General features: G+C 42.9%; 1 protein-coding gene across 1 annotated transcript in view; it reads right to left on the bottom strand.

Annotated features, from left to right (window-relative positions):
* The window catches only part of CCDC38 (coiled-coil domain containing 38), a 31,115-nt gene that overhangs the window by 12,030 nt on the left and 4,535 nt on the right, over nucleotides 1-14,550 (bottom strand). The window contains exons 2-10 of the mRNA XM_081127828.1: nucleotides 13,946-14,046; nucleotides 12,047-12,212; nucleotides 10,302-10,366; nucleotides 8,038-8,201; nucleotides 7,858-7,938; nucleotides 5,588-5,751; nucleotides 3,776-3,865; nucleotides 2,872-3,044; nucleotides 1,171-1,284 (exon numbers count right to left, since the gene is read on the bottom strand). Of these exons, the coding sequence (XP_080983954.1) occupies nucleotides 1,171-1,284; nucleotides 2,872-3,044; nucleotides 3,776-3,865; nucleotides 5,588-5,751; nucleotides 7,858-7,938; nucleotides 8,038-8,201; nucleotides 10,302-10,366; nucleotides 12,047-12,212; nucleotides 13,946-14,046 (1,118 nt within the window). The remainder of the gene's footprint in view (nucleotides 1-1,170; nucleotides 1,285-2,871; nucleotides 3,045-3,775; nucleotides 3,866-5,587; nucleotides 5,752-7,857; nucleotides 7,939-8,037; nucleotides 8,202-10,301; nucleotides 10,367-12,046; nucleotides 12,213-13,945; nucleotides 14,047-14,550) is intronic.

Genomic DNA, 14,550 nt, shown 5'->3' on the forward strand with positions numbered 1-14,550 from the left:
GTGCTGGGGGGAGGCGAGAGGTATCGGGAAAATGCAAGGAGAGGGTGGCGAGAGGAGAAAGAAGCGAGGATGGGGCAGACGAGGCAGAGGCCGGGGGTGGAAGGGAAAGGGGTCTAGGGAAAGGCAAGGGAGAGGGAACAGAGGCAGGGCTAAGTGAAGGCCATTCTCCCCCACATTTCCATTGTTTTATATTTTCCAAAACTCTAGGAATAAGCATGTATTATTTTAAGTAAATTCAATTTTTAAAAAGATGACTTGGGTATTTATACCCCCATGTTAATATTTCCTATAGCCAAGGGGCGGGAACAACCTAGGCGTCCGTCAGTGGGTGACCCGGTAAAGAAAGGGAGGTATGTATACCACGGGGTGCCAGCCTTGGAAAGGAGGAGACCTGTCGCATGCTACAGCCTGGCAGATGTGCTAAGGGAAACCAGGCACAAAAGACAAACACTGCATGACTCCACTTTTCTGAGGGATTTAAAGTAATCACTAAGCTCTTAGAAAACAGAACAGTGGTTGCGCGGGGCTAGAGGGACGGGGTTAGGTGAGCTGTTCAATGGGTGTAGCGTTTCAGTCTTACCAGATGAAAAGTTACAGGGATCTATTGCACCACAATGTGCATTTAGTTAACACTACCATACACTTAAAAATGGTTAAGATGGTAAATTTTATGTTCTTTTCTTTTACCACAATAAAAAAAAAAAGAGATGACTTGGGTAACCTGCGTTTTATACAATAATGGATGGTGTTTTAAGGTGTTTTTTGCGCCTTTTGAGTTTCTGGTTTTGCATTTGGGGGGGGGGGGTAGCTCAAAGTCAGTCTTGTTGCCATGACAGACTGTTTTGTTGAAGGTCAGTTTCTCTTCCAATTCAGCTACTCAATGTATCTCAAGCCCCAATAAAACGATAAGCAGCCAGGAAGTGGCTATTTTTTACAGGAAGACTGTCGATAATATACCTATTACGTTGTTACCTACTTACAGACATTCATTCTTCATAAAATATCCCCTGACAAAGGTGAACTATATATACAATGGGGGAACAGTATCAAAATCATATTTTTCTTCTGGAAAGTTGTGGAATATTTGGAATAGGAAATTTTTATTTCAAAAGAAGAAATGAATATTTCCCCAAACACAATAGTAAAAATCAAGAAATATAATCTGGTTACCAGATCATAGTCCATCTCTTCATCTATCAAGAATTCCAAACTCTCTTCCGAACTTACACTGTCAGATCGGCTGTAAAAGACAAAAAAGAAAATTCCTGGTCCCTGAGTCATTTTCTGTCAGCAGATTCGCTTTCACTTCTAACTTTTCTCTGGAACCTGTCACACAGTTTTCTTCCATAGCCTGTTGAGCCTTTTAGGGAACTGCTTCTTTCAGGAATCAGTGGATTCCATGAGAATGTAAAAGAAAATTAGATTCACCCAGCCAAGTGTGACATGCAGACAATGGGACCAGAAGGAAAGGCTGTACCAGACAGTCCCAGTTATTTGAGGTGCATCTACAGAGTAAGGTGATTTTTTTTTTTTAAAGAAACACATGACAACCTACATTGCCCACATCCATGTTGTCCGCTTTGACTCAGTCTTCTCGAAAAACTGAATGTGCCTTTGTGCTCAAAACAAAGCTTGTGTCCCAAGTGAAAAGATGTTCACACCATTAGGTACTGGGGAAATGCAAACTAATAGCACAATAAGATACATCTATCAAAATAGCTAAAACAACAAAACTGGAAATACCAAATACTGGTGAGGATGTGAAACGGTACAGCCACTCTGGGAAACAATTCGGCCGTTTCTTTAAAGACTAAACTTGCATCTACCATCCAACTCAGCAATTGTATTCTAGGCATTTATCCCAGAGAAATGAACTATGTTACACAGAAAGTTGTATAAATATACTTATAGCAATTTTATTCATTATAGCCCCAAATTGGAAACAATCAGGATGTTCTTCATGAGTGGATAATTAAGTTGTAGTGCATCCATACCACAGAATACTACTCAGCAATAAAAAAGAACCAACTACTGATAGACCCAACAGCCTGGATCAATCCTCAGAGAATTATGCTTAGAAAAACATCCAATCCCAAAAAGGTTACGTACTGTATGATTCCATTTACAGAACATTCTCGAAATGATAAAAACCATAGAAATGGAGAACAGTGGTTGTCAGGGTCAGAGGGGAGGCAGAGAGAGGGAAGTGAAAGTGACTATAAAGGGGCAGCAAGAAGAACCCCTGGGGCATGTTCTGATGGTCTCTTGACTGTATCAGTGCCAATGTCCTGGTTGTGATATTGTACTAAAATTTTGCAAGATGTTACCATTGGGGGGATCTGGGTAAAGGGGCCCTCTCGGTATAATTTTTTCCAAACTACATGTGAATCTACAATTACCCCAAAATAAACATTTAATTTAAAACAAACAAAACAAAACAGTGACTGCTAAATGCCACAGTGCCCCTGGGATTCAGAGCACAGTGCCTGTGTTGACTTGTCATGTATGATTGTCATGGATTCTGTGGTGCTGGCCCAGATCCTTTCCTTGGGGCCTGGGTACCCAACCTGGGCATCAATATATTTTCTTAAAGCTCCCTTGGGGTGGCCAGGGTTGAAACAAACAAAAATGCTTTATGGTCCTATTGCGTCAGTTTTGAATGACGTGGTGAACTGCAAACACACAGGTCAGCAGAGGAACTTAATAAGCAGTTGGGCAGTAGGTTCTGAGAGGCAAAGACTCACGATGGGATGGGGGTGGGGAGCAGCAGGCAGTTTCTGCAAAGAGCAGTTGCACACACTTCTCAAAGAATGCAGAGAGGCCCGTAAGAGCTCAGTCGCCTCAGGAGCACACAGAAATGGCAACCACTACCTCCAGTATCAGTAACAAAGGGCGTGCTACATGGTATGTATGTTGAAGAAAGGCTAAGAGAGATATTTGCTGAAAAACATTGTTTCCAAGAGAGTTCATCAAGTAAGTACTGTACTTTGACAGGGATGACTTGTTACCCTCTAGGGTGCGAGTGGCCTTCTTGCGTAGTTTTCCTGTTCAAAATGTCCAAGTGAAGTCCACGTCGTTGGTGATGGTGGAGGTGAAAAGAAATAGCATAGAATTAGAAATCAGTCCTTGTTATTTGGCACAAGATATTCATTGTTCTGCACGGATATGCCCATCACTTTAAAAATTATTAGAATCATACAGAAAATGGAGCTCTTTTATTCTGCTGAACTTGGATTCCAAGCATAAGAATAAAATCAAAGGAACACTGGGGGGCGGGGGGACATTTGTCAAAAAACGATACAGGTCACAAATCAGGGACATGAACTGAAATAAAAGTCACAGTTCTGTTTTTATCTAATCATACATATTTCTAATCACAAGGGGTTTTTTTTAATTAAGGGAAAGATGATGGACACTTCAATCATTACATCTTGTGGAGAAACTTGTCATTGCCACGTACAAGTTGCCCATGCACTTGGTCCCCCCACATCGTGTCTACGCCTGATCCTGATCTGAAACTGAGCAGTGGGCAAAAGTGGTCTCGGATCTTTTCATCCTGTGGCCCCCAGGTCCTCCAGATCACCTTTCCTCACACCAGCGCTCTTAGACTTCCAACCCCTCTTCCCTCTATTCTGTCCTGAAGTCACAGCAGGCCTCACTGTCCCCGCCCTCTGTTTCCCAGGTTAGCGTATAGGTCCTTGGTCTCCACTTTGAGATGTAGGCACCTTCTCTGGTTTTACTTTAGTGAGTGAAGTTTCATCTCTTGTGATGTTACCTTGACTACTTCTTCCCAGGGAATTTTCTTCTGAAAATGATGTCTTCCTGGAGTCCTCAGTATTGACTTCCATTTTCCTTGAACTTAATTCTAGAAATGGAAAATAGGGAGGGGGGGGGAGGGAAACACCTCTGAGATTGAGAGCTTTGTCTTAGAGTGAAAGTAGTGTTATTGTAAAAGCTTCCAGGGACAGAAATATAAGATGGGGACATTGTCACCAGCAAATGTATGAGGTAGGAGGCAAGGCCTGGTCTCTGGGGCAGGCAGAATGGATGAGAACCGACCGGCAGGGCAAGAGGAGGCCTCTATCTCCTGCACCCGTCTGTCATAGCCTCTAAAATCCCAGTGTGAGCCATTCATTCCTCTGGAGTGAGCGACTCATTGCTCTCTGAGCATCCTCTAGTTAGATGGTAGGTCTAGGAGCACTGAACCTTAAGCTGTGAGATGCAGATACTTCTCACTTTTCCTTTCCATTTGTTTTTCCTCTTGTCAAACACCATGTATTCAGTTAACCAAGGGTCATCACTGTGCTCTCTCAATATTTCATACACACTGATCTAATTTAATTACAATCTGCACAGTGAAAGACACGGGGAAACTGAGCAGGGCAACCATCTGTGGTGTGCTCTTTGGGGAAAAGATCCTCCCCGATTTGTAGTTGACTGATTTCTGGGATGTCAATGTTTCTTACCCCAGAGTCTCAGACTCAGCTCTCAGCTGAAGACTCTGCAGAACTCTCTGGGAACTCCAGCCACTGTGCCCTCCCTGGACCCCAGCTCTGTCTTTTCAATTTGTGGGGACTGCTAGGCCTACTTGGGCTCTAGAAAACTGTCCCTGGCAGTACCCAGAGGCCACCACAGGGCCCATCTCATTTGTTTCCTCTCTCTGAGGGATTCCTTTGCATCGCTCCTGGTGTCCAATGTCTGAAAACTGTTGCTTCATATGTTTTTCAGACTTTTCAGGCAGGAGGGTGTCTGGGTCTTTTTACCCCAAAGTTATTAGAAGCGGAAGTCTTCCCTTGTGACCCCACTTTGATCACTTATTAAGTTCTTACATATAATAACATCTATTTCTGGTCCATTAAGCTGACTTCCAAACACCCGTACCATACTGTTTTAATTTTCGAGACTCAGTCAGAATATGTTACTTATCTTAAAGGATTAGTAACACCCCTCCCAGCCCCATTACCTCCTTCCTTCAAAAGAATTTATTTCTCTAGATGAGCCTCGGAATAGTTGTGTAAAGTTCTCCCCAACCCAACACTCAAAGTCCCTGACAAGTTTTTGGTCACAGTCCATAAAACTTAAACATTCATTTCAGAATAATTGGCAGCTTTACAATGTCAATCTTTCTATCTAAAAACATGACACATTTCTCTATTTGTCAGATCTCCAGGTCACACAATTAAGGTTATTGTTGCTTTCTTGGATTTAATTTCCTTGTATGTTTTCTAATTAATAAAGTTAGTTTATTTAGGTTAATATGTTAGACTAATAAATATAATTGACTTTGTGTCTATTTACTCAAATAGTTTTTCAGGTTTTTATGGGTGGGAGGTTCTAGGTATGCTATCATATCATCTGTAAACAATACATTTTCTATAACTCCGTGTATATATTTTTATTGCTTGATATCTCAAATTAACCTGAGTTTTCAAATTAATGATATATAACAACAGAGACAGTGAGAATCCTTGTTCAGGTCATGCTCGAAATAGAAATTCTAACTATTTAATAAATAGCAAACAAACACTGAAGCTGAGCATTTTAGAATTTGGGATTTTTACTTAATTGAAATGAACACGAGACTCACTTGTTAATATTTTTGGAAGAGTGACATCCACATTTTCTTTACTCTTCGATCTCTCCACCCTTTTCAGTGCTTGCTGGATTTGCCAATGTTTTGGAGACAATTTCAGCAGAAAAAGCCCATATTTAATGTACTCTCTAAGGAGGAATTCTGTTTTTGATATTTCGCTACTCAAAGGAAACAAAGATATGATTAGATATATGTGTGTGAAAGCATGTTCAATTTTTTTAAAAAAGGTTTTACAAAATTCATTCTCTTATATGCATTAACAAAAATCCTAAGTATGGCCCTAAAAATATGGGCATCAATAAGATATAAGAAGAAATAACCTGTAGGGAATCTGTTTGAATAAAATATGCCCCAGGATATGCACAGGTTGGGTAGATTGATGATAGTTTGGTTCAACTTATTTATTTCTGAGGGAAATATGGTATTAAGGTAGAAACTAGCAATCAATGAGCACCTACTATGTACTGGGCAATAGGCAAGAAACACTGCAGATCCAATTTCGTCCTCAGTAGGGCACTTTCAAGTAGGTATTACCATTCCCATCTTTTGGAAGTTACCTGTCTGGTAAATGGCAGAGCCGGCACTCAAACTGGACCGAAAGCCTTTCCCCAGCCTCACACGGCTTTCCCATAATCATGTTTCAAAGTGGGCCCAAAGGGAGTGTCATGTTTAAAATACCGACGGAGGCCCTCATGAAAGCGAGCTCCACCATCATCCCTCAGAGCCTTCCTTACTCAGTTCACACACACACGCTTCAATGCCCTGATCAATATTGCTCCTGTATCAATATCTTCAGCCTCAGTACTTCTTTCTGTCAGAGCCTTCCTGAAGCCCTGGTGTGTGAGTGATAGTCAAGAGTCAAACCTGGACGTTTTCTTCCACGGTCAAGTGTATCTCACTTGATTTATGTTAAATATCTGAAGAAGCTCACAGATCACCAGTCACAAGATGCTGGGAGCCCCTCATTGCACCACCTCTTTCTCTTTAAACTGAAATCCTCCAGGTGTGCTGCTAAGAACAGGGTTAAATGGTTAGAACTGCAAAAGCTTCAGAACCAGTCCCCTTTCCCTCTGTGAACAGATTTCCAGCCCTCGCTGCAGTGGAGGACTACGGTGGCCGTAGAGAGAGAAGGGGGAGATGGGTAGCAGGGGCCTGCGACCCTGGCTCTGTTACCAGCCTGGTTGGCATTACCTTCTGCACCTTGCTGAGATGATGCAACTGGAAAACAATCAGCAGGTTCTTTCCAGAAAGGCTGTCTGGAGGGTTTAACTGGGTGGCCATTGTGCAGAAATCACAGTACTTTATTCAAACACAGGAGCTGCTACTCTAGTTCTATACGTAGATGGATTCTCCTGATTACTTTATGGAGGGAAGGAGGGAAGGGAACTCTCCATCTTCAGCTAGGCTCCTTCCAAAACAAAGGCTGCTGCAGCCAGAATGTGTTTGAAACATATGTTTTATCAGTAACAACTGGTTTCAAAGAAACTGCCCACCAGTTCATTTGCTGTGTTTTAGACGAGCTCCTGTCTTTCTCCTAAAAATGTCGAAGATCTAAGTCTAAACCTAGGACTTGGTTTTAGAGCAGAACTAAACATCCCCAAAAAGAAAAAACTTTTAGCATGCTTCGATGCCAAGACCACAGAGTCTCCTGGGCCACTGAAATTGCTGTCCAACAATGGTGACAGCAGGGAGCCTCTTTAGATATTTAAAATGAGATCAAGCGAAATACACTTGACCATAGAGGAAAACATCCAGGTTGGAAAAAAAATAAATAAGAGTGGCAGGTGGTACCATAATTTAATCTCAACTCCTCCTCCTGTATTTTTGTCATTATAGATCCTGGTTTTTAATATCAATGCTAGGCTCATCTAAGTGTGAGGATAAATATAATAAAAACGGTGCTGATTATAATGGTAAGATAATTGTAAAATGAATCCCCCTTGCAGAGATGTTAAGATGTGGGACGGAAAAGGACAGTTTGAAAGTAATTTGCTTACTCCCAACACGGGCTTCCTTCTTTTCAACTAATTTCTTGGCTTCTCCATTGACAAGTTAGAGAAACTTTTCAGCTCGAGACCACTGTGCTGTCCTGATATCCAGTCGGAGATGTTCCTCCATCAACAGATCACTCATTTTAAAAACGTGGTGATGCGTATGAAATCATGACCTGACAAGGATTATTCCCACTTGGGTCCTGCTAAGCATGGGCAGGACGGAATGGGGCGAGGACACTCGGTAAGAGAAGGCTGGCGTTCGGGCCTCACCTTTTCACTGCCTGCACCTCCATGTTCGCTTTCTTGAGCTCAGCTGTCATTTGGAGTTTGTTGATGGTTTCTTGCGCTGCGCTGAAAAGTAACAGATTTGTTAGTTTTGCATTGAGCTGTGTTCCTACAAAGAAGGAAGAGGGAGGCAAAAAGCGATGTGGCTGGCATGAGAAAACGCACATTTTCAGGGCGTCTACGGATCTCTGGTCATTTTCGCGGAGGAACTCTTCGAAGGCCACGGCATCCTCCTGGAGCTTTGTTTCTGCTTTGAGGATCTGCTGCTCCTTCGTTGTCATGTGTTTGTCAAACCTGGTAATTGTATTCCTCTTGGTGGACACAGCATACTGGGAATATTGGAAACAGAAGTGCATCGGGAGCATTAGTCCACATTTCTAGCGCATTTCAACAGTCTCATGATAAAGGGGCAAATGGCTTGCATTGTAAGTAGGCATTTGTTATTACAAAAAAATGGGATGCCCAAATCGGGGGGGGGGGGTAGGGAGGCCAGGGGTGGCCTTTATTTCATGAAGGAATTTTATTTGGGAGGTCATTAGAAGGGAGATTCATTCTTCTCTCGCACTTTTATGAAGAGGCTCAATATTGTTCCACAATGGCTGGGCCCCACTAATAAAAAATAGCTACATATTACTCCAAAGAGCAGGTCCACCTGGTGTTCCCCACAGCGTCCCTCCAGTACTTTCTAGCCTTGGAAACCTGGGCTGCCTGCAGCCTCACAGGCTCCTCGCACAGGAAGTGCCACAGGAGAAGCAGGCTCAGGCCCTGTGTCAGCGAGGCTCTGCTCCCAGCCAGCCCAAGGAGGGCCGTCCGTGCTCAGCCCCAAAGAGCCCCATTTAGATCCCCAAATCCAATTTTGACATCAAGCTTCTATTTTTTCTAGTACAGAGTATAAGAATCCACTTAGGTTTTTAATGCCACGCATGGAAAATAAACTATAAATAAATGAAGCCACATACATTACAATATAAACGAATTAAAACTATGTAAATAAGATAATTTTAAAGCAACACAACCAATCATTAGATACTCCAAGTTTATAACAAAAACATGTTTTCATGTATTACTTCATTCACCAAGTATTGAGTGATTGCTGTGTGCCAGGGCTGTTTCAAGGGGTGTTACTAGAGCAATGAACAAAATAAACAAAATTGCTTTTATGGGGTATACATTCTAGTAAGGGGTGGGGAGGAACCTATTAAAGGGGTTAAGGAGTCCAGTGGGTAAGGGCAGGGGTTGCCATTATGTATAGCCAAGGAAAGCCTCCCCGATATGGTGAAAATTAAAGAAGAGACTGGACGGAAGTAGGAGCAAATCATGCAGATATCTGAGGAAGGAATGTTCCTCCCAGAAGGAAGAGCCTCTGTGCAAAGCCCTGAAGCAACAGCATGGTTGATGTGTCCCAGGAACAGCAAGGAGGCCAGTATGTCTGGAGCAGGTGGAGCAAAAGGGAGTGGTAGGAACGAGATAAGAGGGAGAGAGCTGGACGCCAGATAAGTCACTAATGGTCTTCAGCAGAGGAGAGGCGTGGGTGAGAATAGACTTCTAATGCTGTGTGGAGAACAGACACTGGAAAGCAAAGGTGGAAGCAGGGGAACAGTGTTTAGAAGTTATAAGACTTCATGCACGACATATTGGTGACGTGGTCTACAGCAGCAGCAGTGGTGGTCATGAGAAGTAGTGTGATTATGGATATATTCAGAAAAAATATTTAGAAGTATATTTGGATGTGGGTTGTAAGGAGGTGGAGTTGAGGATAATGCCAATATTTTGGGCCTAAGCAACCGGAACAATGGAATTGCTGTTTGCTGAGACAGGGAGCGCTGCATGAGATGCAGACCTTCAAGGGTAGCGAAGGGTATAGCAGGGGCCACACTTTAGAAATGTGAAGTCTGAGCTGCCTGTTGAGCCTCTAAGTGGAGATATTAAGAACTACAGTTGCATTTGTGAGCGTGGAGTGTTCAGGGAAGAGAGGCAGGCTAGAGAAATAATTGGAAATTGTTAGTATGGGAGTAGAATTTAAAGCCATGGGCCTGGAGGAGGGTAGATGGAGCATAACGGGAGTGAGCCCTGGGGCATGCCAGCATTTGGAGATCAAGGAGAAGAGGAACCAGTAAAGAAAACTATAAAGGAGTGAGTAGCTAGTGACCTGGAAGAATCTAGAGACAGCTGGTCCTGGAAACCAGCTAAAGAAAGTGTTTCAAGAAGAGAAAGTGGTCCCATGGGCCAGCTGCTGCTGAGAGAGAAGGAAGACTGTGACGTGAGGAACGATGAGAACCGAAGCCTGATTGACGTGGGTTCAGGAGAGGAGAGGAAGGGCAATAGGTCGGGGCATGTAATGGACAAACAAAACGTCAAGGTGAAAAATCTGGCAATGCTACGCAAGAAGCCTTCTATTTGGCTAATGGGACAAAAAACATTTGTACTACCTCGAGCAGAAACCTGCCTCGCTGGTCACTAATGAATTCATGGAGAGTCCTTTTTGTGTCTGCACCTTTAAAGAAAATGGAAATTGACTTAGGTTTTAGTTCAGCTATTGTAATTCAATTATTGCATACAATCTGTATCTGGACTTAAAAGCTAATTTAATAAGAGTAACTACCATTTATTTTGGGTCCATGATATTCCAGGAATTTTATTAGATACTTTAAATCATCAGTTTATTTAATCCTAACAATAACCCTAATAAGGCACTAGCCCCCTCTAGTATGTGAGATCCTGAAGCTCAGAGAGGTCAAAATGCTTGTCCAAGGTTACTCAGCTGAGGGGGACCTGATTATTTTAAACAAGAATGTCCAAGTATCTTGTCTGTGTAATCAGCAGAAACTGACAACCTGATTTCCACTGCTGACGGAGCCCAGGTGGCCTTGGGTAATACCAAACAATTTTACTATTTCCTTTTTAAGGGTCTACCCTACCTCATTTACCCTTAAGTGACCAGTAACCCCTCTGTTAATCACCAATGATGCTGAATAGGGTCGTCTGCAATGTCACACCTCCTAGCAGTCTCAAAGCTATTAGAGTGGCAAGGACTTTTGAAGTTGGCCATTTTGTGCAGAGCTCTTTCTAAAACATATCATGTGTCATTTAAACTGCTCTTGATGACTTAGGGTTCACACGCAACAGAAGTGAACTGTTAACATGAGACACAAGACTGAACCTGGGGACCCACCCTATCGGTGGCCTGGTCGCTGACATCACTGTGTCACTTATCACTTGCTGCTTTTCCATACAATAGTGCTTCTTCATGCTTCCTTTTTTAATTTAAAAATTTGAATAAGGCCCTAGCTGGTTTTGCTCAGTGGTTACAGCATCAGCCCATAGACTGAAGGCTCCCAGGTTCGATTCCAGCCAAGGGCACCTACCTCGGTTGCAGGCTCAATTCCCAGGCCCAGTCGGGGCTAGTGTGGTGACACATAGATGTCTGTCTGTCTGTCTGTCTGTCTCTGTCTCTCTGTCTCTCTCTCTCTCTCTCCCCCCTCCACTCTCTCTGAAAAGCAACAAAAAAAAAATCCTCGGGTGAGGATTGGAAAAAAAAAAATTTGAATAAGATTTATTTTGGAGGAAGATTTTATCAGTCCATCGTCCTAGAATTAATCACTTTAAGCTCGTAAGCTTCAAACTGCTTTCTGTCTCATTTGTAGGCACTTCTTGATCTGATAAGCAGGAAATGGCCATGGCATTTTGATTCTCAGACTGGCCTTTCATAGAGCAATAATTAATAGCATGTAGCATTTTAGCATGTTGCCTCCACCAGTCATTAAAACAGGTTATGTTTTTGCAACAAGAGGCAAACTATTTAATTCTTATTAGCTTCCTGATTCTGGATATATGAGTTGTGTGGCCCAGACAATCAAGGCTGCTCTTTAGAAAGACTTCTCTTAAATCCAGTGAAAACTGAATTTAAATAGCCAGAGCCATTCCCTTTAATACTACGTGATTTTGGCAGTGACTTTCTTCCTTAGAGCCATGAAAATGAGTGACAGTCTCTTCTTGGAAAAGCCTGCTTTCTTATTTAAAATAGATTTTTCTCCCAACTCTCAACCCCCATTTATAGCCCCTCACCACCGTATTAGGAGACAGCACACTTTGTTTCTCACCTGCAGAAAACCACCAAATCTGATATTAATAGTAAATATTCAAACCATGTTTTTAAACAGTCACTTAGACTTACCTTCTGTTAACCTGAGAATAAGAGCAGGATTGAACCCATACTTGTCAAATGAGGCACCACCCGTGTCAGAGGGAAACGCTATTTGGCTCAGGTGTGAACGACTCTTCATTCGAGATGAAAATGTAGACTTTTGGTAGACTTTCCTGCTGCGGTTCAAAAATTTTTCCTGCCCAAGTGGGAAAGTTTAAAAGAATTTGCAACATGCCAAAATAATATTGTCCTAACATAGCGGTCATATATAACAATATCATTTGCAACAAGTCCTTTTCTCACTACTAGTCAATACGCTGACCGAGCAACCTCAGGTTCTTATTTCTGAAGAACCGTGATTAGTTTCCAATTCCTTCTCCTACAAAGTGAGCACAAATGTAAAGACACTCAACCTTTACTATAAACATGCACGTGACAAATACAAAACTGGAAGATATTGCTCTGGTTTTATCGTCACAATCTTGTGTTACCCCAAATGCAGAGTCTTGAAAATTCCACTGATTTGAAAGGAATGATTCTGTGGAATTGAAAACTTGACCTTGCCCTAGACAGTTTTTCCCAGTGGTTAGAGCGTCGGCCCTCGGACCTGACCGAAGAAGGGTCTTGGGTTGGATTCCATTCAAGGGCATGTACCTTGGTTGAAGGTTTGGGAGGTAACCAATCGATGTGTCTGTTTCATATTGATGTCTCTCTCTCTCTCTCTCATCTCACCCTTCCACTCTCTCTGAAAAGCAATGGGAAAAATATCCTCAGGTGAAGATTAGAAAAAAAAAAAATTTTTGACCTCTCCAGTAGACATAAAAAATAGCCTCCTGATTTCATGAATCTTTTACCTCCCCAGTAGACACAAAAAAATAGCTCCCAGATTTCGTGAATCTGTTCTCAATTTAATTTTGGATACTTTTAATCAAACTATAAAACACGTGCATAAAACCATCACCCTGTGGATGGGTCTGTCACTGAGTACTCCTGGATTTTTCCTCACCTTTTAAAAATCCCGTAATCACCCATCTAAGGGTAAGCAAAGGGAACCTAGTGAAATCTGAGCCATGTGATGCATGAGATTAACTGTAAGGCACCCAGAGAGTGAGCCTCATCACTGATGTAGCTTCATACCACAGAATTCCAAATGACACCCCTCCTCCACTTTCATTTCCCGCCCAGTACACACGGATACAGTCTCTTACCTGCATCTGCCCAGTAGCTTTTCACTTATTTTTAACAATCCTGTCCCTGTTTATCTCCTCAGTGTAGTCTTTGTGCACACCCCCACACCCCCCCCACACCCGCGCACACACTTGCACACCCCCGACACACCCACACACATACCCACACACATACCCACACACACACTCCACACCCACACCCCCACACACACTCCCACACACACCTGCACACACCCCCCCACCCCCACCCCCACTCACCTCTCCCTCTTCTTGCCAACAACCACCTGCTGTAGATTTCCTTTATATGCCTCCATTACTATATCTCAACAGCTCTAAGGTGCCACTTACTGTAAGATGCGGTATTACTTTATGCACTGCCAGGTAGGTATGACATCCCACCTACATAAGCTGGATCTCAATTTCAGGACTGAGGAATTGTGAAAAAATGTGGCCATTAAAATCAATGAAATAAGGATATACCGTACTTGTCAGGGTGGATTGTAACGATGTGTCTGTCTTCCCCCAGTAGGGGGTGATCTTTAGGTCCCTACCACAGGCTGGATGCTGTTTTGGCCTGTGTGTGCGCACACATGCGCACATGTGCACCATCTCCCCCAGCACAGGGTGTGGTGCACACACTGACATCTGACACCAGCCTTACCCCAGCAAAGTTCATAAAAGTGATGGATAAGAGGCTATGATTCTAACATTAATTGGGACTGAGATTTTAATAAAAACTTACCCGTTTCTTTGCTGCAATTTCACTTTCTTTGAAAAGAAAGAGATCTCTGAAAAAGATCTTATACGGCTTCTCCTTTTTGCTTGGCTCATTGTTTACTTTATCTGTTAAGAAAAAAAAGAAAGAAGGAAAAACTTGTGTCATCCCTCCTCTGTTGACCAGCTGACCAGGCTCCCACCGGCCAGGAGCGAGTGAGTGGGATGGGTGGGTCTCTGAGGAGGAAGCAGCCAGCCTTCCCTTCCCAACTAGACGTGGGGCCTGGCCTGGGGAGCAGGAGCCACAGCTCATCTGTCTGTTTTCCGTGCCAATGCGCACAGTGCTTAGTGACTCAGGGGGAATGAGTCTATATTTCTTGTGTAAGTAGATAAGGGGGCCTATTACAGGGTAATGGGATTGTATTTTGAGATATTAACATGTTGATTCTTCCCACCCCCCTCCAAATATACCCACCACTGCACTTACAACACCATTTCCACCACAATAGACACACCCAACACTCTTAGGGAGATCCTCAGTCTAGACCAGTGAGTCTTTTAAAAAGTCAAAGATAATAACAAGTGTTGGTGAGGATGTGGAGGACTTGGACCCTCATACACTGCTGGTGGAAA

This window comes from Miniopterus schreibersii, assembly GCF_964146895.1.
Source record: "Miniopterus schreibersii genome assembly, chromosome: 2".
Lineage (NCBI taxonomy): Eukaryota > Metazoa > Chordata > Mammalia > Chiroptera > Miniopteridae > Miniopterus > Miniopterus schreibersii.